The 25,627-nt window shown below is 40.9% G+C and overlaps 1 protein-coding gene across 1 annotated transcript in view; it reads right to left on the minus strand.

The window, feature by feature from the left end:
• Positions 1 to 25,627, minus strand: part of HYDIN (HYDIN axonemal central pair apparatus protein) — a 285,840-nt gene that overhangs the window by 148,906 nt on the left and 111,307 nt on the right. The window contains 4 exon segments of the mRNA XM_087971902.1: positions 558 to 674; positions 1,809 to 1,902; positions 10,273 to 10,386; positions 24,629 to 24,942. Coding sequence (XP_087828028.1) covers positions 558 to 674; positions 1,809 to 1,902; positions 10,273 to 10,386; positions 24,629 to 24,942 — 639 coding nt within the window.

Here is a 25,627-nt window from a genome sequence, read left to right on the forward strand (position 1 = left end):
TTTCTCAGACTATAGCCTAAGTTTTCTGGAGTGCTTCAGCCCTTACAACAACTTGCAGCAATGTATTTGGCTGAAGGGCTTCGAAAGGTATCCTGTAGTGGCCAAAGATGAAAACCCTGAAGTAAGGAAATAAGAGAAAAACATACACATTGTAGAAATAAATAAATCAGAAAAAGACCATAATAAATACTGACAGGAAAATCAGAAATAACACTGAATAAGAACACTCTGGATTCCAGCACAAAACAGGGGGTTGGACTCAAGGCCTTTCTCCATATTTTGATTCTTTCTGGGCAAAGCTCAACAACTCCTAATAAACCTCTACATTTTTAATACAAGGGTTACAAACCCTACCTTGTCTCTGGGCTTATTCAGATCATGTGCTTTAAAAAGCCAAGGAAGAAACAAGAGCTTCTAGCCAGCTGGGAAAGGTCTGGAAAGCTCCCTGACCCAAACCCAAGGAGAAGAACAGACCCTGCCTGAGAAGAACCCTTGAGGAAGAGCCACCTCTGTCCTGGGTCCCCAACCCTCAGCAGCAAAGTGGCAAGTGGGCTTACTTCTTCCACGCCTGTCAAGTGTGGCTCCTCTGACTCTGCACACCACAGGACATCTTTGGTTCCTGGCTGGTTATTCTCTGGAGCCTCTTGGTCTACTTCAGAAGTTTGCAAAAATAACTAGAAAACAGAGCACATGTTCATCAGAAAAAGAAACAGGAACAGAAAAGACAAACTCCCTTGTGTACAGTATGTGTTTAGCTCACAAAATCTCTCAGCTTGGAGGCTTTCAAAAACTATTTTAAAACCAATTTTTCCACAATTCATCCCTGACAAGACACAAATGATGCAAAAATGGGACAGGATGTAAAGACTATTAAATATCTGGATTATTCCACTACATCCGAAGAAAATAGAGGGCTTAAACTGAAAAGTTAGCTAACATCCATGGAACAGCTGACCAGGAATACCTGGTTCCTGTCATCACAGAATTTCACTCGAAACAATATTTTGGTTTTTTTAAAGGCTCCTATGCATTGGTCAGTATTCCAGTGGAAAGGAACAAGGCTCATTTGCAAATAAACATGATAAGAATTGTGGACGTTACAGCCCAAACAGCAGGGTAATCTCATCTCTGATGAACTGAGCAATTTCCTAGGTCTGCTTCAATGAAGATGACCTGTCATCAGTTCTGATCCCTCTGTTTATAACCTTTTTCTTTTTTTGCCAAAAAACGAAGTCTAAACTTGGCTGAGGGGCTCCTGGGTGGCCAATGCAGAAGGTTTACCTGAAACCACATATGGTTGACATCTTCTGCAGTAGCTGCAGCTTCAGGTCAAGTACACATAAAGGGCCTCACAGTAATCCCAACTGGAGATGCAATTAGGACAAGTCCTAAATGAAGAGAACCAGACTTCCCAAGGCCAAAAGTAGGACTTTCAGAAGTAGTTTCCAAACTGAGCCCTAATAGACCTCTCCTCCTCCCCAATAAACACTGAGGACTCCCCCCTCCAATGCCTTCACTGGAGGGCAAGAGATCAGAGGATGGAGGGGCAGGCAAGGGCTAAGCTATGCCAATAAACAGGTGAACATGGCAGAATAGAGGAGCTGAGTGAAACCAGTTCTGGCAGGCCTCTAGAAAATTGACTGGCCCTTGCCATGTCTTATAGTCTCCACTGACAGGACTCTGGCCTATGAAATGCTACCACTGGTCACATCTTCCAGTGGTCATCTACCTACCCTGAATAGAAGAGGAAGCAGAATTTCAACAGGCCACAATTTTGTTGATCAAAGAAAATTGGCCTATGCCATTACCTGTATTTCAGGCATAATTTGTACATCATCCAATTCTTTAACAGAAATCTCTTCTCCACTTGCACAGCTGGTATTTTCTTCAACAGCTGTTTTTCTAGAGGTAATTTAATGGAAGAGAAGTGTAAATTATATTGCTCAAGACAGTTAGGAGTATAGAAGAAGCATTAAGCTTCTGTAATGCCAAGAATGGCATCTATATATTTGCCTTAGTTATTGAAATTGATTAATTGTATAAATATGTTAGTATATAATTGCATATTATATTAGTATATAATAAATATACATTAGAATATTTGCTCCAGTTGAAAATTTTAAATGCCAGCATAAAGGTCAAGATTTCCCCTGTCCACTCCTGTTCAACTCTAAGGGGTGGGGGCTCATATAACATCAAATAATGAGTTCTTTACCAGCAATCCCCCCTCCTTAGGTTTTTTTTTTTTTTTTTTTTGCATTGTCATTCAAGTGTACAATTTTTCCATCTCATTGGGAACCTTCTACAGATAGAAATTTTTGACAGGAAGTATTTTTCAGCCCATAGGTTCATAGGTAATGTTCAGTTTAATTTATTCACTGCATTTATAAAACTGCTCCACAATTTCTAAAAGCAATAAACTCTTTAAAAATGCAATAAACTAAAGACAAACACTTAGTCAGCATTTCAGGGAAAATCCAGTCCTGTCAGTACCTCCAAGACACATGCCATCTCAAAGTACTTTTATTAAAACAGTACCTGGCATATACTGGGGAAATCTGGAACTAAATCTTCCCAGCGTCCCCAGAAAAGTCCCAAGCTACAACCCATCCCCTTTTCCTTCATCACCAGATCACGTGCACCAATCCCAAAGTAAGTTTTAATTCTTTTTGCACCACACTCTGTAACCTTGGAACTATCAAAATAATATATTTTGTCTACTAAGAGCTACTCAATTAACATCACCCCTTCCCACTTTCTTCAACTATGTGGCAGCGATGAATTCCATAGTTGACAGGCATCCCCCCTTGAAATATCATTCACCTATAAGAAAATAAGAACCAAAACACAACCAAGGGTTAATGCTTTGCCCTTAACCCTCTCTCCCCCCTCCAAGAGGACCCTTTGGTTTGTGGGGGAATTCCTCATGGAATTGGTTAACCAATCTATCTGCATGTACATCCCAACTTTTTACCCAAGTACCATCTGAAATAGGGTAACCCTTCCATAAGACCAAATTTTGCAACCGTCCTCGGTGTAATCTAGAATTGAGGATTTTCTTGATTTCATAATGTGTCTCACCCTGTACAATTAAAGGTTTAGAAGGAGTGATTGTTATTGGTCTTATCATTGATGTAACAGCTGGATTTAATAAACTACTATGGAACACTGGGTGAATTTTTCTCAATAGCCGGGGAAGACTTAATTGGATCGTGACCGGATTGATTATTTTTGAAATCGGGAATGGACCTAAGAATTTAAGCGCCAACTTCTTACTAGGAAGTTTCAATGTAAGATATTTGTTTGACAAATATACTTTGTCTCCTACTTTAAACTGTGGTTGGAGGGATCTATGTTTGTCCTCCTGCTTTTTGTAATCCTTTGCAGCTTCAGTCAAAGCTTTTTTTGTATCCTCCCAACCTTTTTCCAATGAGTTCATCCATTCTGTTACAGACATGGATGTAGGAGGTTCTCTTGGTAATTCTGGCATAGGGACAACTTCCATGCCAGTGTTGATTTAGAATGGAGTCAACCCTGTGCAACCTCTGCAAATGGTAATAATTCAGCCCAGTTTTCCTGTTGATAATTTACATAGCATCTAATAAATTGTTCCACCATGGCGTTAGCCCTTTCCGCTGCTCTGCTGCAGGCCAGATGGAATGCTGAGGATAACCCTTGGGACAACCCAATAGACTTTAAAAACTCCTTCCAGAACTTAGCAATAAATTGTACCCCTCTGTCTGATATTATTCTACGAGGTACTCCGTGTAGCCTCTAGATATGCTTCACGAACAGTTTTGCAAGCTTTTTTGCAGATGGAAGTCCTTTACAGGCTGTAAAGTGGGCCTGAATAAGTCAATAACAGTCCAAATGATTGTATTCCCTCCTCTCAGGTAATTCTACAATAAAGTCCATTGCAATTTCTTCCCACGGCTGTGTTGGTTCAGCTACTTGTTGGAGGAGGCCAGTGGGGTTTCCAGTTCTGTGTTTCATCGTGGCACAAATTGAGCAGCTTTTTACATAGTCCTTGATGTCAGGTTTTATTTTTGGTTATCAGAACTGTCTTCTAAATGTAGGGTTTTTAAGAACCCGAAATGTCCCCCCGGCCGCGAGTCATGGCTACGCTTTAGTGGCATTAGTCTTAGGTTTGCGGGTATATAAGATTTAGTCCCTTTCCAAGCCAGTCCCTCATTCATTGTTACTTCAGTTTGATGCTCCGCAAACCACGGATCGGTCAATAGGGCTGATTTCAATTCCGTGATCAATTTGTCTTCCAGGTGCCTGGGGTTGCGGTTGGCTTGGCCTCGAGTGGTTACTTGGCCTGCTGATTGAGCTTCTGATATCAAAGCCTGCACTATTTCCTCTTGGTGACTGTCAAACTGGGGTTTCCTGGACTGGGTGTCTGCCAATATGTTTTCATGTTGAAGTTGAACTGCTTGAAGTATTGAGCCCAGCAGACTTGTTTAGGTGATAGCTTCCAAGGTGTCTTTAGAGCCTCGAGGTTCTTGTGATCAGTCCACACCTCAAACGGTTCCTTCACCCCTTCTAGGATATGCCTCCAAGTCAACAAAGCCCATCGTACTGCAAATGCTTCTTTCTCTCAGACTGCCCATCTTTGCTCTATGTCCATTAGCTTTTTGGACACATAAGCGCAAGCTATCAGTCGGTTCTGAGAGTCCTTTTGTAGCAGAACAGCCACTACTGCCACATCACTAGCATTAGCTTGGACTATAAAAGGTCTGGTCGGGTCTGGATGCTGGAGAATGGGCTCAGTTGCAAAGAGGCGTTTTAAGGTTTCAAAAGCTTTCTGACAGTCCATTGTCCAAGCAAGGGGTTGACTGGGCTTCAGTTCGGTGGGTGAAGGGCCCGTTTTTAATAACTCTGTCAACGGGAGGGCAACCTCGGCAAAAGAAGGAATGAATTGTCTATAGAAATTGGCAAAACCCCAAAAGCTTTGAAGTTGCTTTCGTATTTTGGGGGGTTGCCACTCCAGCACGGCTTTCACTTTTCCAGGGTCCATCTCAATTCCCTGGTTGGATATTTGGTAGCCTAAGTAATCCAGTGACTCCTTGTGGAATTCGCATTTTGACAGTTTTACATATAACTTGGCGACCAAAAGGTTTTTCAGGACTTGTCTGACCAATTTGACATGTTCCTCAATGGTTTCGCTGAATATAAGGATGTCATCTAGGTAGACCAGGACCCCCCGATACAGGTGCGGATGTAACACTTCATTGATGAGTTGCATAAATACTGCGGGGGGGGGGGGCATGAAGTCCTAAAGGCATGACTCGGAATTGGAAACTACCCAAAGGGCAGTTAAAGGCTGTTTTCCATTCATCTCCCTCTTTTATGCAGACTCGGTAGTAAGCTTCTCTCAGATCTAGCTTGGTGAAAACCTTGCCTTTTGACAGGTGGTTTAATAAGTCCTTCATAAGGGGGAGAGGATACATGTTTTTGACGCACACAGCATTCACGCCCCTAAAATCAACACATAATCTCAACCCGCCATCTTTCTTTTTTTTTGAACAGCACTGGAGCGGCCAACTTAGATTTGGCAGGTTCAATGAAACCTCTGTCCAAATTGCTATCGATGTATTTCCTTAATTCAGTCATTTCAGCTGGTGTCATGGAATTCATCTTTGGTTTTGGCAGTTTTGCCCCAGGTTCTAATTATATGGCGCAATCTATGGCTTGATGGGGAGGTAAAACATTACATTCCTCTTCATTGAATGCCTCAGCCAAGTCTCTATATTGTTTGGGCACTTCGGGAGTACCTAGAAGAAGGTCCGAGGCGGTGGTTGCTGGACCCAGGTTGGATGGTGGTTTCTTAGTGGGAGGAAGAGGGGCAGTGGCCCCACTCCAATAATGATTTTCCGGAATCCATCCTCCCACTTGATGGTAGGGGCCCATTTATGTAGCCAAGCAAGTCCCAATATGACAGATTCTGACATTCTTGGAGCTACTATAAAACGTATGAGTTCGCGGTGAGGACCCATCTCCAGTTTGATTAACTCTGTCATTTGGGTGGCTGGGGTCCCCTCAATTAATGTCCCATCCACTTAAAATCTGATTGGGCATTTTAGTGGTTTAGTTTTTATGCCCAATTGTTCAATTATGGGAAGCCCAATAAGGCATCTAGAGCATCCGGTATCTATGACAGCTTCTAATTCCCCTGCCTCCCCCATGTCAGGCACCACTAACTTCATTTGACGGTAAAAGGTGTGATGGGTGCACTCCCATAGGATCGTCTTCATCAGTGGGTTGTCCAGGAAGGCTGTGTTGGTCTGGAAGTTTGTTGCTCCCTTCTGCATGGAGAGGACCCTCTATGGTATGTCTAGCAAAGCGGCTAGTGTCGGGCGGCTTTCCTTGACTTTTCCACCCCCTGGCAGCTGTATCAGACCTCGGTTGTGGAGCTTGTGGAACATATGCAGGGGCCAGTCGGCTACTCTATGGCCACCCTGGCCACAACAATAACACTTTATCATTCTGGTGGTTTGGGTGGGAGCAGTTTAGCAGGTCTGGTCAGCTGTCGCCTGGCCACAGCTCTCCTAGGAGGGCCTTCAGGTTGATGTCATGGTCGAATTTGAGGGTGGCCACATACCACGTTTGCAGGGTCTCTGGTATTCCCCTAATGTCATAGGGCTTCTTTACTTTTGGGTCAATGGCATTTTTAAAATAGTGCAAGATTAATTTTTCAGGCCAATCTATGAGGTGGCTTGCAACCCTTCTAAAGTCCCATATAAAATCTGATAAGGGTCGCTTGCCCTGTTTCATTTCCATTAATTTGTCCTCATTTTCAACCACTCTGTCTCGATTCTCAAATCTGAGTCTCAGCAATTGAAGAAATGCATTGACATCCTGTAGTTCTGGGGCCTGTTCGTAGTGCAATTGCGCCACCCAGTCAGAAGCATCCCCCTCATTCATCCCATCTGTTATTGCAGTAACTAGATCACATTCGGTTGCATATTGGTCTCCAAATTGGTCTATGTGAGACCAGATTTGAGTGAGAAAATAAGATAAATGTTAATGGCGTCCGTCAAAATTGGCCTTAAACTGCATCTGGTCTGGTCTGGGGGTTGGTATTCTCTGGAAGAAGGGCCTCTGCAGGGTTGCTCTGAGTGGGGGCTGATCAGGGACTAGCCATGAAGAGGCTGACTGTTGCCTCGTTCCCTGCATGAGGAAAGGGGGTTGGCTGCTTCCTGCTGCCTGTACAGATTCCTTTGTTGGGAAGGGATCGCTAATTCTCTGTGGGGCCAGGGCATTGCTGGCGCTGGCATCCACTGGTACTGGATCCACCCTTGACCAGGATAAAATCCCCACCCTGGACGGATACTTTCTGCAGGGGGTAAATTTCCTTCTGGGTGTGGGGGAGAAGGACTTGAAGATTGCAACATACCTGTTGTAGTCTGCATCTCTCGTCTCTCCCTTGAAATTCGATCCTGTTGGCCTTCCGATATAATTGGAGTTCCACACCTCCAATATACCTCCTTTGCAGTATGTAAAAGACTTGATGGAATGAATTCTCCAGGCAGCTTTTTTGTCCCGTCTGACAACTTCTCCAGGAATCTGTTTCTTCGGGCCGGGCTCCTAAATCTTGCCTCTCTTCTGCATACCTTATCTCCTCCAAAGAGGGGCTGGGGGATTGAATTAATCTTCCAGTGCCGCCCACAATGCCTATCTGTCTCACCTCCCATGTTGGCTGATTCTTTGGATTGATCCATTGTTGGAACAAATCCTGGGGTTCAGCACCCCTGATAGCTCCCTCTTGGGAGAGCTGAAAGTTGTTACAGTTCTGGATTATTGTCAGCATTCCAGGGAAAATCCAGTCCTGTCAGTAACTCCAAGACACACGCCACCTCAAAGTACTTTTATTGGAACAGTACCAGGGCACATACTGGGGAAATCTGGAACTAAATCTTTCCGGCTTCCCCACAAAGTCCCAAGCTACAACCCATCCCCTTTTCCTTCATCACCAGATCACGTGCACCAATCCCAAAGTAAGTTTTAATTCTTTTTGCACCACACTCTGTAATCTTGAACTATCAAAATACTATATTTTGTCTACTAAGAGCTACTCAATTAATATCACCCCTCCCACTTTCTTCAACAATGTGGCAGCAGTGAATTCCATAGTTGACACACTTCCTCATCCCAATGTTTTCCCACAGGGGCAGAGGCTGCTTTTTTGATCAGCAGATGCCATTTCACAAAATCAAATGCAGCAACTGGATACAACTGAATAATTTTCATCACCACATTAATTGTATCTTGGCACTTTTGCCTTGGTTTTGTTCATGATGGTATTTGCTATCGGTGTTAAAGTGGTAGGCAGTGCAGGAAATGGTGTGTGGGGAATTGAATGGCTATGAGTTGGTAGAAATTCGCTTCGACCACATACCCACTTGTGCCCAAATTGTGCCCTAGAACATGTTAAGAACATCTGCCTGGGGCTGCTCCCCAATGCCTGCACCTCCCCAGTCCTACAACTCTGAGGTCTTTACCGTCAAAGAATCATAGCTATAATAAGCTAACTTAAAACTAAACTAACTAAAGCACAGAATAATAATCAATTTTCCCCAGTACTATTGATGGGATCCAAAGAGTGTCATCCAAATCATGCAACTGCTTTGAGAATTAACAGAATAACGGGGTTGGAAGGGAACTTGGAGGAGACCCTCTACCATTTTAGACAAATGGTTGTCCAGACTCTTCTTTAAAACCTCCAGGGATGGAGCACCCATAATTTCTGAAAGGAAACTGATCCACTGTTAGGAAATTTCTCCTTAATTCTAGGTTTATTTGCTCCTTGATTAGTTTCCATCCGTTGCTTCTTTAAAAAGAAACTTCATTAAAAAGGAACTGCATGGCATAGTTGAAAAGGACCATGTGTGTTTGGAGTATATTTCCTGCCAAAAAGGTCCTTTCCCATAGAAGGTTCTCAATAGAATTTCAGCACAAATTCAGAATCCATGTGTGAAAAAATACTGCTTCAATTCATTTCCAACAAACTGCCTTGTTTTTAATGTTTATCTTTGGACTAAAACAAAGAGAAAGATAAGTGGCCCCACCTCAGTGTATCTCTTTGTGCAGAACTATGCTGTGCCTTACCCTCCCCACATGAGAAAGAGCCTGAAACCACCGGAGTGTCAGAAAGCCCCTGGGATCACGAGCTGAAGGCGCTGGGTTGGGCAGAGTTGCCTCCCAGCTCCCTGCAGGGTCTCTGGCCATAGGCTCCCCAGCAACAGCACCTGCTTGAGACAGGCGGCTTCTTCCTCAGCGACTGTTCAGCTATTTCTATCAACATGGGCAGAAGGATCTCTTTTGCACAGGAAAAAAATCTTGAGGTGAGAAAAATCTTGTGAGGACACTCATCCTCAGCCATAGCGAGGTTTTGCCTCCATAGTATTGTGGCCAAATATGAAATTAATGAATTAGCTTATGAAAAAATAGATTAGGTTGGCCCCTGATGGTCATGGGCAACATTTAAAGTAGCTGTTGTGGCCCACCAGCAGCCAACAGAGCTGGCAGCAGATTCAGACAGTGAGGAGGTAGGGGAGGAACATGGGCAGTCCTGGAATCTGGGGAAGGCTCTGACAAGTGCTCTGCATCAGAGGCAGAGATGGGGCCAGGGCTGTCTGACAGTTATCAGCTGCCTTCAGAGTCAGACATTAGTGAGGCAGAAGAACAGCTGGAGCCTGTTCCCAGTGTGTGCATGCACAGAGTTGCCAGAAGAAGGGAACAGCTAAGGGTTGACTTGGGAGTAAAGCCACAGGTGGACAGTGAATGGCCCCTCCCATGGGGAATAAAAGAGGAGTGAAAGGTGAGTGGGGTTTTGCAGGAAACAGTTCATTTGGGTGATCTGTTCCTGCATTCTTGCTACAGGTGGTATCTGAAAGATATCATCCTGGCAACTCTCCAAACCTAATAAAGGTCTGTAATTGGGAAGTATCTTGACAGACTGTTGGCTGGGACTTTGCTGGAGAGGAGTTCACTGTAAACTCAATAAACAGAGTTTATGGGGACCATGAGTCGGCTTCGTGCTATTGGGGAAGCCTAAGTCAGAACAGCAGCCTTGTCCCCAGTCCTCACTATTGTGACCCATGATCCTGATCTTGGTGCTTTCTGAGACTCTTGACACATGTCCACACCTCCTCCTTTTGCCTTTCCACTTTGTCCAGCCCTTTCTCCAGAGGGCCTGCTGGAGAGGCACAAAGGTATTCCTTATTAAGGCCACCTTCTTGGCCTTTGGTGGATTTGTCATATACAAACCTGATGGAATCCTTGTGAATCTTGCACCTTGAGGGGCTTTGTGGCGGCTTCAGGATCTCCTGCTCTTCTGTCCTTTTCTGGGCATGAAGAGGCCAAATGTTTTCAGAGCTGAACCTGAGAAACACAGGAGTTTTTGGGAAGGGAGAGAGGCCAATCTGAATCTCCACCTGCTGCTACTGGAGGGAACAGGCTGGGTTAGGGAGTAAGGCAGGGGGTGTTCAGAATGCATGGATCTTTCTAGAGAGAAGACTTATTGGTGGGGATGGATGCTGCAATGGCTGAAAACCTCAAAGAAAAAGCAAGAAGCAATAAAATTGTCACCAGTACAAAAAAACCTAAAAACTTGTTTCTTAAAAGCCCAGAAAAAATCAGATTATTTTGTAGGATGTAAGGTATCCAAAGCATCACAGTGATTTATGAGTGATATCTGATATTCTGCCTTCAGGTGCTTTGGGGAATAAATCAACCTCCTCTTCTCTATGACAGCCTCTCAAATATTAGAAGACTGCTATCATGTCACCCCAGCCCTTCTTTTCAGTAGATTATAGACATACTTAGTTCCTGCAACCATTTTTCATATGTTTCAGCCTCCAGCTCCCTAACCATCTTTGTTCTTCTTCTCTGCACTCTTTCCAGAGTCTCAACATCTTGTTTATATTGTGGCAATCAAAACTGGATGCAACATTCCTAGCATAGATTATTGAAAGATAACAATGGACAGTTTGCAATTATCAAGGAAAAATTATGATTTACTATGGTTTCAATGTATGCTCTGAATAAGAGTTAAGCACAATTTCTTAGGAAATTATTTAAAAGATTAATAAAAGTTAGAATAGAGTTTTTATTTATTTATATTCTTATTAAATTTATCTGTCAACCATTTGCTGTTTGGGGTGACTAATTTTCCACTCACTTCTTTAGGGTCTACTAGATTATTTAACTACCTGAAATTGCAGTGCATTACAGGAAGGATTGGGTGCCTTGAGCTGCTTGGCAGAGTGAATCCAAGTGCTTTCTCCAATCCTTCCAGTAAGGATTCATGCTAGGCCAGGGGAGGGCAGGGCAGGGCTTGAGCGGCAGCGGAAAGATGCTTTTCTCAGAGCTCCGAGAAAGACACCGATACCCCCGCAGCTAGATGGTCCTAGAGAGATGGTAAGTGAAAGGAGGGCATCCTGTCGATCCCAGGGACATCGTAGTCCCTCGTTGATCCAGGAAAGCTCCTACAGTCTGGCAGCGGTGGGAAGCGACCATTAATCTCGAGCCGCTAAGAAGCTGTGCCGGCCTCAGAATGGAAAAAGAATAGAAAGAAGCAGGTGTGTTGGTCTGGGTGAGAAATTCTTATTTTTAAAAATAAAGATAGAGGAGTACACCAAGTGAAAGATTTATTAAAGAAAGAAAGAAGACAGGAAAGTTAAGGGCAGCGGCGAACGGCAGGGAGCTGTCAACTTTATTCAGACTTTTTATATATATTTTTAAAAAGAATATTTTGTTTGCTTCTTTGCTTTGAACAGCTGGACTGGACTGAACTTAAAAATTAAGAAGAAATTGAACTTTTTTTGTTTCTTAGTTTAAAATCTCTGAAGTACTTTGTTCTTTTGACTTTTATTCACTTTCACTGTTTAGAACACAGAGATACAGTGTAACTAAGATACATGTGTAAGGAAAGCTAAGCAATACTGCCATCTAGAGGTCACAGGATTTTTTTTTAAGAACAATAGACTTTAAAGATTAAGCTATTTTGACTACAGAGAAGTGGAGAAAGATAATGAGTCAGCACTGAAAACAGCTGCTGCTTTCATATAGCTGGTACACAATTGGAAAGTTGAATAAGATAAAGCAAAAGAAAGAGAAAGAACACTGTGACCTTGGATAATATATATATGTTTTTTGATTCTGGCTTTCTAGACTGACTGAATGCTACACTGAGATTTTGGTTTACTTAGTGACATGGATTTATAAATTACAGCTGGTACTTTTTTTGTTCTTTATTCTATTTTTGCTGGAACATATGTTGGATTTATTTTTTCCTTTCTTTTTTTTTGGCGGGGGGGGGGGTTGTTTTACTTTCTGGCTCAGTTTCTCAATGTGGATTAATTTGGAATGTTGGTTTTCTTTTCTCTACTTTTTTTTCCTTTTCCATTTTTTCTTTTTTTCCTTATTGATAGTTTGACTAACAAGTGGATTAACAAGTGGATATAATTTGGCATCTTTGGATTCTATTTTTATCTTTTTCTGTCTTTTTTCTTTTTGTTATTCCCTTTTCCTCTCCTCTTCTATGTAGAAGTGGACAGATTTGATTTTCTTTTCTCTTTACTTTTTTGGGAAAATCTCTCTTTTCTTTTTTCTTTTTTTAATATATTAGACTTTTCAAATTGTATACATTTTTATTCCATTTCTTCTTCGAATTTATAGTTTCCTTTTCTGTTTTTGGATCTTCTAACTCCATTATGTTTTTCTTTTCTTCTTTTGGATAAAGTTGGATTGAGGTAGAGAAGAACCTGAAGATTTATTTTTAATTTTTTGGGGCTTTTGCGAATGGATTATAATTTGATCTGATATAAGTAAGAGAATTCCTATTGGATCATCAGTTCCTACTTTCTATCTCTGAGCCTAGCTGGTCAACGATCTATTACAACTATGCTTTAGCAAGAGAAAGAAAAAGAGATTTCAATGTAAGAAATAAAGTCAATGCTTCAAGTAATACAAGATCAAGGGAAGCGTACAGATGATACAATGGAAAAGCTGGAGGAAAGGATGGAAAAGATGGAAGGTGTTAATTGCAATAGCACTTAGACTTATATACCGCTTTACAGTGCTTTATTGTCCTCTCTAAGCAGTTTACAGAGTCAGCATATTGCCCCCAACAATTTGGGTCCTCATTTTACCCACCTCGAAAGAATGGAAGGCTGAGTCAAGCTTGAGCCTAGTGGGATTTGAACTGCCAAATTGTAGGCAGCTAGCTGCAGAAGTAGCTTGTAATACTGCACTCTAACAACTGCACCACAGAGGCTCCAGGATATATGGAGAAAAAATACAGAAGATGGAAGAAAGAGGTGATAAAACAGATAAGAAAGTAGGAGAAATAGATAATAGATTGACAATGGTTGAAAGTGAAAAAGGGAAAGATTCAATATTCTGGGAGATGGAAAAGGCTGATTTCTATTTAAGATTTCAAAACATCAAAGAAGAAAAAGGAGAAAACCTCAAAGAAATCATGACAGAAATTTTAGCGGAACCCTTGGAGATAGCTAAAGAAAAAATGATGTATGGAATGGATGAAATATACCGAGTATACACCAGATATGCGATGAGAAATAAATTACCTAGAGAAGTACACGTGAGATTTACCAAGAAAACCATAGGAACAGAGATACTGCAGAAAGCAAGAGACGATTTATTGAAGTACAAGGGAAAAAAATCATAGCCTTGAAACAAATACCAAGGAAAGTGAGAGATTTAAGAAGAGAATACCAATTTCTGACAAAGATGTTAATCAAAAAAGAAGTTAATTATAGATGGTTGATTCCTGAAGGTTTGACATTCATTTGGCGAGAACAAAAACACAGAATAGACTCAGTTGAGAGAGCAGAACTATTCTATAATGAATACTTCAGAGGAGCAGAAGATGAGAGAGCAAGAGAAGAGGAACTTAAAATATGAGAAGAAATGGCAAAGGAAATGGAGAAGGAACAAAGGGAGGAAAGGGGACAGGAGGAGGGAGCAGTAGATGGCAAAATGTTAATTAAAGAACCAAGAGAACAAAGAACAACAAGAGCAATAAATCCTACTTTTGAAGTTTAAACAATGGAAGAAGAAAAGAAACTAATTTCTATAAATATAAATGGACTAAATTCGGCAATTAAAAGGAAAAAGATATTTCACAAACTAGAAAAATTAAACATGGATATAATTTCTCTACAAGAAGTGCTATTAAAAAACAGCATGCACATGTGTTGAATTGTTCTAGAATTGGGATATATTCACATCATTGGCACAACAAAATAAAAAAGGAGTTGCTTTATATATTAGAAATACAATTAAAGCTAAGCAAATTTATACAGTTGAAAAAGGAAGAATTTTCATGGTTGAAATAACAGATAACAATTTAAAGGTACTTTTAATTGCAATTTATGCTCCCAATAATCAGCAAGACCAATTTTATAAGAAACTACACAACAAAATTATTGAATTGGAATATGATATGTATCTTTGGAGACTTCAACACAATTGTAAATTCAGAACTGGACTATAAAACACAGAAAACAAATAAGAACAGAAAAATATTACCAAAATCCTTTTTTAAGATGGTGGAGGAGTTGAATATTAAAGATATATGGAGAGAATTGAACAGCAAAAATAGACAATTTACATTTTATTCAAATAGACATTTATAATGGGCAAGAATAGATATGATTTGGATATCAACAGATTTGATACTAACATCCAGGAAGTAAATATTGACACAAATATTTGGGCCAATCATAACCCAATAAGGATTAAATGGAAGGGACAAAAGAAAAGATCAAGATGGACTTTGAATAATTCGATTTTGAAAGAAAAAGAATTTATTAATAACATGGAAAAAGAATTGGCTTTCTTCCTTAAAGAAACTAAATCAGAAGAGACCTCACTATAAAATGTATGGGATACTATGAAGGCATATACCAGAGGTGTTATTATAACTTACACAAGAAGAAGAAACATTAAAAAGAGACAAACACAGCAAATCTTAGAACAAGAATGTAAGAAATTGGAGAAAGACTTACAAAGATACACACAACACAAAAAATATCAAAAATCAAATGGATATAATCAAACACAAAATTGGATTAATGGAAAAATAAGAATTGGCACAAAAGGTTAGAGGGGCTAAACTGAATTATTTTGAAAATGCAAACAAACCAGGTAGATGGTTAGCATATAAACTGAAGAAAGAAAAAGAATTAAAAAGAATATCACAACTTATAGATGAAAATGGCACATTATGTTATGAAAATGAAGAGAAGAAAAAAATAATACAGAGATACTATGAGAAACTATATGTTCAAGAGGCAATATCAGAAAACAAAATACACCAATATATACAAGAGGCAGAACTACCGAAAATACCTGATGAAGTAAACACCATGTTAGACAAGAAATAACGATGATGGAACTGACAGAATCAATAGACAAAACACTGGAAAAGCTCCTAGCCTGGATGGGCTACCAGCTGAATTCTATAAGACAATACAGGAAGTAATTTCTACTACAATGTTGGAAGTACTGAATGAGGTTTTGATAAAAAATAAAATACCTGACAGAGGCATATGTTACACTTATACCAAAAGAAGATACCGACCCACAACAAATAAAAAATTATAGACCAATGTCCCTGCTAAATGCTGACTATAAAATATTTGCTTCAATAATGGCAGAAAGGTTAAAAAGATATTTAAACTATTTCATACACTCAGACCAAAATGGATTTCTGCCCAAGAGACAAATAAAAAATAATATGAGGATAATATTGAATATTCTGGATACTATGAAACCCATTCATAGAAACAAATGGCATTAGTGTTTTTAGATGCACAGAAAGCATTTGATAATATGAATTGGCAGTTTATGTTGATGCAATTGGAGGAGATGGGTTTCGCAGACAGATTCATTAGAGCATTAAAGGTGATACATAACAAGCAAACAGCAAGAGCAATGATAAATGGAGAATTGATAGAAAATATTAACATTCAAAAAGGAACCAGACAAGGCTGTCTGCTATCCCCATTGTTGTTTGTATTGATTTTGGAAGTATTGAATAGAAATATTAGGAAAAATGAAGAAATAAAGGGAATTAAAATAAAAAGGAAGAGTATAAATTACAAGCTTTTTCTGATGATTTGGACTTTATATTGGAAGAACAACTGGAAACAGGCCCTAAGTTGATTAGAGAAATAGAGGAATTTGGTGAAATAGCAGGACTGAAAATAAACAAAGAAAAAACAAAATTTTTAGTGAAAAATATGACAGAAAAACAAAAGAAAAAATTAATGGATAAATTAAATATTCAAATTACAAAAAAAGTGAAATATTTAGGGATACAAATAACAGCTAAATGTGGAACACTTAAGGAAGATAACTATGAGAGATTGCAACAACAGATTGTGATAGACTTGGAAAAAATGGAAAAAATTACAATTATCTTTAATAGGTAGAATAACGACAATTAAAATGAACATATTGCCAAAAATATTATATCTCTTCCAGATGATTCCAATAAGATTGGAAAAAATATTTTGAAGATTTAAATAAAATGATGTTGAAATTTATCTGGCAGGGAAAAAAGACAAGAATTAAAACAAAATTATTTCAGGATGGGTTTTGGACTACCCAATTGGGAACTATATTATCAGGCAACAATATTGATGTGGGTGAAGGAATGGATTCTATTGAAAAATGCCAGATTATTAACGCTAGAAGGGGACGATTTACAATTGGGGTGGCATGCATTTTTATGGTATAAAGAAAGTAGAGAACGTGGATATTTTAGGAGATACTACATTAGGGACACTTTATTGACAGTATGGGAAAATATAAGAGACTACCACTATATGAAAATACCAGTCTGGCTATCAACATTAGAAGCTTTTACATATCCACAGCTTTTCAAAAGGGAACACATTATTAGGTATGAAGAAATTTTAAATGAAAAGGGTGAACTCAAATCAAAGCAAGAATTAGATTTACAAGGGATAAATATAAATTGGTATTCGTATTTGCAAATACATACAAGGTATGAAAAAGACATTAAGGTTTTATAAGGTGCAGTAATAAATTAGCTTGTATAGTTTCGGTACATACCAGGCCTCAAGGCCTCACGTAGGCTGAAGGCGTGTACCAGGAACATCAATCAACAACACGTCATCATGGGCAAATAACTGGAATGCAAACGCTAATTGGCTACTTTGTACCTTTTAAACTGACCTTATGCACTGTAATTGGATGTAACTATGTGTCCACTAATATTTCTACTCATGTAACTTAATGATTGGATAGAATTCACCGCTTATGACGTATCACTGTGTGTTTTTAATAAAAGAGCTTCCCGAACTTGTGATCGGGGCAGCTCATCCAAGATAGAACCTGCGTTGGTGTCTTTCTTGATGCATTCGACCACCCAGTGGGCAGCCTTCCAAATGCGGAGTAAAGCCGCATCTGGTGACCCCGACGTGATCCGTTAAAAGAAACGGGTGCGTTTATCTTCGACTGCTTATCTCACCCGGCCGGACGAGCCAGTTGCAACTCAGGGACGCCGTCTCGTGTCACGGATCCCTCCCCAGGAATCTTCCTTAAAGAAGACATCCTCCCTTCAGGTGAGTATGGGCGGAAAGTTCTCCAAAGCGCAGATAGCATATTTGCAGGAATTAGGAGAATTAACGAAGAGCTCAATTCGTATTCTTAGGAATCAGGGCAAAAAGCTCCCGGTTCCAACTAAAAAGGACCTTATCACCCTTTTGACTTACATTTATACACAATATCCGGCTTATCCGGAGAAAGGGTCCTTGAAAGTCTCCACATGGCAACGTTTGGGTGACTGTTTTCATGATAACCCCAGGGCTCTGCCAAAGATTCTGACCACATGGAGAATAGTCCTGGAATGTTTAAAAATCCATGGTTTAGCACTGACCAAAGCCCCCCCAGGTCCTCCTCCTTATACAGCTGAAACCAAAACAAAGGACGCTATCCAGTTAGAAGCTTCCTCCCCCACAGCTCCTAAACCCATAAATCCTCCTAACTCAAATTCAGCGGAGGATCAAACAACCATGGGAGCGATCGCGCAAGCAGGGAGGGCTCTCTTACCCTGGAGGAGCTCTCTCTCTCTGTCCTGTTGAATATATAGGGGATGGAGCCGGAAATATGGTGCCTAGACTTGAACCTTTACACATGAAATTAATCAGAGATTTAAAACAAGCCGTGGCCATGTACGGCATCCAGGCACCATATGTCAGAGGCTTCATTAACAACATCAGCCTTATGCTGAGTTTGTAGAGGAACTTCAGAAAGCCATTCAGAGGCAAATCTCAAATGAAGAAGCCCGTAAAGAGCTTCTGTTAAAACTGGCTGTTGAAAATGCAAATGAGGATTGCAAGAGGATTCTGCAGCCTCTATCTGCCCGAGGGGGGGCTTCCCTCTCGGACTATCTAAAGGCTTGCAGAATCGTGGGAACTGAGGACCATGATTGTTTGTTGCAAGTAGATCTGATGACAAAGGTGAGGGAGGATCTGGAAGAAACTCCTTTGAAGGAAGGGGAAAGATGGTTTGTGGATGGATCAAGCAGGGTTGAGGAAGGAAAGAGGAAATCAGGATTTGCAGTCATGACAGGAGAAGGGGAGGTCATAAAAGGGCTCCCTCCCTTCCCTTATGGTCTGCGCAGAAATGTGAGTTGTTAGGATTGGAAACCTGAGGAAAAAGAGAAACTGAGAAGGGGTAAAGGTAGTTTCTGTGAATGCAATGAGGGGAATTCTGGAAAAAGTATATGTTTGAAAGTAAACAAGAAAGCAGCAAGGAAAAAAGAAATGGGAGGGCGACCCCTAGTGGGCTGGCCTTTCCAGAGAACACAGATTGATTTCACCGAATTACCAGAGAAAGGGAGGGGCAATACCAGCCCATCGCTTTTCTGAGCAAAACTCTGGTTCAACTTCAGCAATATCTGGGTACCATAAACTGGGCCCGACCTTTCCTGTCTTTAACCACTGATATTCTTTCTCCATTATTTGAAGCCCTTACCTGGGGGAAAAAGCCTGCTGACATAATATCCTTGCAGCAACCTCAGCTTCAAGCAATACATCACCACAAAGAGCTGAGCTTGCTGCAACCATATTAGTCCTCCAGAATTTTAACGAACCCCTCAACTTGATCTTAGACAGCCTATATGTTACCCAAATAGTCTCTACTATTCACGATTCTTACCTCTCTCCCGCTACCTTCTCTCTCTTTTTGTTACATTGCAACACCTTGTTGCACAGCGCCAGCACCCGCTCTTTGTAGCACACATTCGCAGCCACCAACCCTTCCCAGGAATCCTCCAGGAAGGCAATGATGTGGCTGATCAAGCGGCTGCAGGTATCATGACTTCACATACATTAAAGCTCTTATGAAACATTTCAACCTCACTATGGCCGAAGCTTCAGCCATTAGGCAGCAATGCCCCACCTGTAGTCAACAAGCCCATTCCATTCCCTTAGGGGTAAATCCCCGCGGGTTGAAAGCCTGTGAAATATGGCAAATGGACGTTACTCAGTTTCCTCCGTTTGCCCCCTGGAAGTATCTGCATGTCACAATTGATACTTATTCAGGGTTCATAATGGCAACCCCGCAAAGAGGAGAAGCCTCCAAACATGTCATCAATCACTGCATTCGCACTTTTGCATCGTTGGGATGCCCAAATGAAATAAAAACAGATAATGGTCCTGCATACACTAGCACAGCTATGTCAGAATTTTGCGCTAAGTGGCAAATTACCCACAAATTTGGGATCCCTTATAACAGTCAGGGACAAGCCCTGGTAGAGAGAGCTAACTTAACGCTAAAAACAGCGTTAGAACGACATTTGATCAAAGGGAAAAGAACCCCTAGCCTCCCGGTGATGCAAGACACTCTTAATCTCTGTCTTTATACTCTCAACTTCCTCAATCTCTCCGGCACCCCTGCTATGACGGCAGCGGAGCGACATTTTTCCTCCCCCCCTTCCCCTGATTCTCCCAAACCACAGGTATACTACAGCCAACTGCCAGACCCCATTTGGAAGGGCCCTGTTGGTCTCCTCACCTGGGGTCGCGGCTACGCAGCTATCCAGCTATCCAGCTTCCAGATCGTGTCCTGTGGGTTCCTGGACGACACGTTAGACCATACCACCCCAAGGTAGAAAAATCACCACCTGCAGAAAAATCACCACCTGCAGACATATCATCATGATTCGTCTCGTTGCCTTGCCGACCCTCTTCCTCCTTCTTGCTGCACATGCCTCCAAGGTCTCCATTCCATCTCGAGTGATGTACTTCACGCCAGGTACTCCCCTCCTGCTGACCTGCACCGCATCTGGGGACATTTCCCCCCCCTATCTCCGATGGTCAACACTCCCTCAGCCATGGCTCCGTATCTCCAGCAATGCTTCTTTCCAGATCAACACCTTTGAACTCCCCCTGCCTAACCAAAACTAAGCAAGCAGGCTTCATTCAACTAACTCTCATATACCATACCCAACAACCACAGAAGTGCCTTCCTACCGGAAAAACCTGCCAAAAGATGAACTCAAAAACCATTTGCTATGATCCCAAGACGGCTGTTCGTCTCAACGTTACCTTATGAACGGGACTTCCAAGAACCTCTGGCAGATCTGATCCTGAGGGGGAGGGAAAACTTTATTACCTAAACCACACCACCATGCTCAAGGACGGTACTAACCCAATTGTTTTAACCTTTGATGTTTGTATTGCTTGTTCTAAACCAGGGGGTATTCATGCGGGTCGGTTGACTGGAAAACAACATACGCTCACAATCATAAATATTTGTGTCCTACACCCATCAACTGGGCCATAGGGAACCCCAATCAATGGGTCCCTTGTGGAGGTTCCATCGAGTGCTCGGGTTGGTCTTGTGTCTGTGTTTATACTGGGGGAGGGTACTTGGGCTGCAATCATCTGTCACATTTCAAACAAATATCAGGGTCTACCACAGACAATAAGGTAGAAATCACCATCTCCAGACAACACCCTACCTTGGATACTTATGGTATAGGGATTGATGGCACAGGATCGGATCCAAACACTTACATTACCATAACAACCGAAATCATATATGAAGGTAAGGAAACATCATTAGGTTGGTCGGTATACAATAATTTGAGGAAATTAGATAAAGCCCCTGATACCAGTGTTATTGCAAAAAACATGTTCATGGATATGGCAGAAAAAATTGCAAAAGGTACATGGGATAACTCCTACCAGACTTGGACAGCACCTGACAATGCTACCACCACACCTGCCAAGTTCAACACCTCCCTCCTGCCCTATCTCAATGACACAACATCTTCCCAAATTTGGACAGCCCCAAATAACATGTATTGGATTTGTGGTAACCTAGCCTATCCGTCCCTTCCTGCAGATTGGCAAGGGTCATGTGTATTGGGGTGGATAAGACCTTCCTTTTTCCTCCTCCCGATCTCCATTAAGCAAGAACTAGGCATCCCTGTGTATGATACATTATCCCGCAGGAAAAGAAACACCGATAATGCCTTTGCAGGCTTCCCCTGTCAATCAGAACATACAGGGGATACCTGGACCTAACCCCCACATATATATGATTAATAGAATCATTCGTTTACAAGCTGTTTTAGATTTAGCTGGCCAATGAATAGATAAGGCTCTAAACACTCTAGCAACTGCTACAGATTACAAATTACGCACAGCTGTCTACCAAAATCGCTTGGCTTTAGATTACATACTAGCCAAAGAAGGAGGGGTGTGTGGTAGGTTCAATCTTACGAATTGTTGTCTTCAAATTGATAAAGTTGGCAAAGTAGTAGCACAATTAACAACTGAGATGCGACAATTAACCTATAATCCTAATCAAGTATGGCAAGGTATTGATCTTAAAAATATTTTTAGTTCCTGGTTTCCAAAACTACCAGGATTACAAGCTATAGTAGCTCTCATAGGTATGATTGCTGTAGGATGCGTTATTCTTCCATGTGTGTTACCAATTTTTATTCGCACTATCTCCAATAGTCTATCCTTGTTAGCTGAAAAGCATGCCATTGCACAGGTTAATGCCCTCTGGGAAAAGGAACCTCTGTACAAAGTCAAACCCTCAGAAGACCCTGATGCGTACGCTCGCACAGATTTTCGCATGGGCAGTGACGAAGATCCAGAAGAAATTTCTCTCTATAAAACTAAAACAGAGGAGATGCAGTACTAAATTAGCTTGTATAGTTTCGGTACATACCAGGCCTCAAGGCCTCAAGGCCTCACGTAGGCTGAAGGCGTGTACCAGGAACATCAATCAACAACACGTCATCATGGGCAAATAACTGGAGTGCAAACGCTAATTGGCTACTTTGTACCTTTTAAACTGACCTTATGCACTGTAATTGGATATAACTATGTGTCCACTAATATTTCTACTCATGTAACTTAATGATTGGATAGAATTCACCGCTTATGACTTATCACTGTGTGTTTTTAATAAAAGAGCTTCCCGAACTTGTGATCGGGGCAGCTCATCCAAGATAGAACCTGCGTTGGTGTCTTTCTTGATGCATTCGACCACCCAGTGGGCAGCCTTCCAAATGCGGAGCAAAGCCGCAATAAGGAACTGACTGAATTGGATAAAATCCTAACAGGCACTGAAGAGAAGTTGATTAAAAAATATATGGTTATTTATTAGGAATGAAATTAGAGGAAGAGCAAATAAAATAATGATTGCATGGGGGGAAATCTTTGGATATTGAATAGACTTGGATAAATGGCAGATATTATGGTCTAGAAACTATAAATTAACTATGTCAACGGTCTATAAAGAGAATTTGTATGTTTTACAGGTGGCATCTACCCCCAACAAGAATTGCCAAGATGTTTAAAGATAAGTTGATGAAGTGCTGGAAATGTCAGAAGTCACCAGGATCATACTACCATATGTGATAGACATGCACAGAAGCTAAAAAGTATTGGAGTAGAATACACATGTGGCTGGAGAAAATGATAAAACAGTGTATCGACTTAAAACCAGAGACATTTCTATTGGGAATTTTGCCTGAGGGTTATAACAAGGAGTCAACGTATTTGATTATCAATGTATTAACAGCAGCTAGGATTGTATTTGCACAAAATTGGAAAAATGAGAAAATTCCAATGGATGAGGAAAAAAATTAAGAAAATAATGGAATGTACAGAAATGAGTAGATTGACAATGGCAATTAGAGAACAAGAAGAAAAAGTATTATAAAATTTGGAATTTATTTTATAAATGGCTGGATAGAAGAGTAAGAAATTGAAATATATAAGTACAGTATAATATACTATTGTTAATAAACGAATGAGTTAGATAAAGAAAATGAATGTGAAATATATCATTGAAAGACAATAATTACAATGTTAAGAATAATATAAGTGATACACGCGATATAAAATACTGGTTAGAACGATTATAAATATATATAAGTAAAATATGTATGATAATGTTATTATGTGAACAAAGATATATGTACCCAACTGATACACTGTTGAATGAATAGAAAGGTTTTATTTGTTTGTTTATAAAAATAAAAAAGTTTTTATAAAAAATAAAGTAAAATTTTAAAAAAGGATTCATGCTAGGCTTTCCCAGAGAACTTGTATGCCACCTATCTTGCTAAAGGCAACTCAGGGTGAATAATTTATTTTTATTTCTTTATTTAAAACATTTATATAGCTGCCCATCTTATACCAAATTTTTCTTATATCTAAATTTTTCTTTTTGTAACTGTAAAGATAATTTTGTAATCACATCTGCATTTTGCTGCAAGAAAATAGATCTTTCTTTTTTTCCTGCATCTTTGTCTTTCTTTCTTTCCTCTATATTATTTTTGTTAGTTTTGTCTTCCCTATACATTTATAAAGAGAGAGAGAGGGACGGAGAAAGGGGGGGGAGGGGGGAGGGAAGAGGAGCTGCCCGCTGGAGGCTGCTGCCTGAAATTGACAGCTTTTTGTTTGCTTCCTAAGTAGCTCTGGCAAGCATGCTAGGCGAAGAGACAGCTCTAGATGATTCTTTTCTCTGTGTATTCCCATTATGTGCCCTCTCTTATAGCCCCTTCATCTCCCGTGATTGTAAAATATCCATTTTCTCCTTGTTAATTATCCTAGCACCAGGGTGAATGTTTCAAAGGGCAGGGGATGGGGAAAGGGGCAATGTCCTTTTATCCAGCTTCCTTGTGAATCACTTCTGCCATCACTCCCTGCCATTAGGACTCATCTGACTATTTGGGGTTATATCTGTCTGATGCAGTCAAGCAAAATAAATTTGAACCATAAACACAGATGAAGTCATGTCATTTTTTTTCACTTAATGCCCACTTTTGTCAAACTGCTGGTCCCCACTGTGGTCTCTAAATGAGAATTACCTGTACTAAAGAAGAAAAATAAAAACTATGAAAACTGCTGAAAACTCAGAATGAGAAAGGTGCTATTTGTAGAATCTGGAGCCTCTCCTAGAATACTGTTCTTAATCAGAAGTAATTCCTTAAAGACCAACCATTGAAAATGAATTCCTTAATACACAATGAATCATGTGCTATGAATAACCAGAAATCAGGCAAAATTCCAGAGTATTTGAAGGCTTGTACCTGATGAAGGACTCACGATCATCTATGAGGAAGGACCAGCGATATCTGATAAGAAGGGGACTGCAGTTGCTCATACTGATGTCACGGATAACTTCTGTGTCATTCAAGATGCAGCCAAAATCGAGATCCATTGTTTGGAAGTGGAGGTTTGGGAAATGCACTTCTCCCCGGAGATCAACATAGTCCACGTGAGGATGCTCCAAGTAACGCAAAACAAGAACCTCTTCCAATACGCGACTACACAGATCATCTCTATAGACAGGGTTAAACCTGACTGAAAGATGATGTATCTCTCCAATGTCCATTTTTAAAGGCTGAATTGGAATCAAAGTAAAATACACATTAGTGATTAGTTTGGGCACGATGGGTTCTGTGCATGTTTTTAAATGGCTAAAGCATACCTTGAGGACATTCTAGGGAAAAAAGGAAATTGGAGCTCTGTTTTTCCAGTTACATATGTATCTATGTGTACATTTATTTATTCATTGAAGTTTACTGGCCTCCCAACTCTGGTAGACTCTGAATGGACTAAAGCAGGGGTCCCCAACCACTGGGCCGCGGACCGGTCCCGGTCCGTGGAGCACTCTGTACCGGGCCGCAAAGGAAAAAAAATAAAAAAAATTGGCGGTTTTCTTCGCCTTCGGTGAATGCTGCTGGGATCGGGGATCAAGGACACAAATGAGAGAAGGGGAGGGAGGAAGCAACCGAAGCCTGTCCTGCTCTCTGGCTCAGTGGCTTCGGCTTCCTCCCGCCTCGTTCCTCTCTCAGTTGCTCTCTCGCTCCTCCACCAGCCCAGGAAGAAACTGCTTCAAAGAAGCCGGGGGGTGTGTGGCTTTTCCTGTCGGCGCAGCTCCTCCGAAGCGCCCGTTTCACCCCCACCCCGCCGCCAATCAATCCAGGTTCAATCCAGTGCTCCGTTCTGCCTGCCTGCCTGCCTGCCTTCGTCTCTGGTAGTTTCGGAGCAGCTTCGGCTGAGAATAATAACTATTCGCCTCTTTT

This window comes from Notechis scutatus, chromosome 9 (genome assembly GCF_049901735.1).
Source record: "Notechis scutatus isolate UNSWTSFEM ecotype Mainland chromosome 9, rNotScu1.2, whole genome shotgun sequence".
Classification (NCBI taxonomy): domain Eukaryota; kingdom Metazoa; phylum Chordata; class Lepidosauria; order Squamata; family Elapidae; genus Notechis; species Notechis scutatus.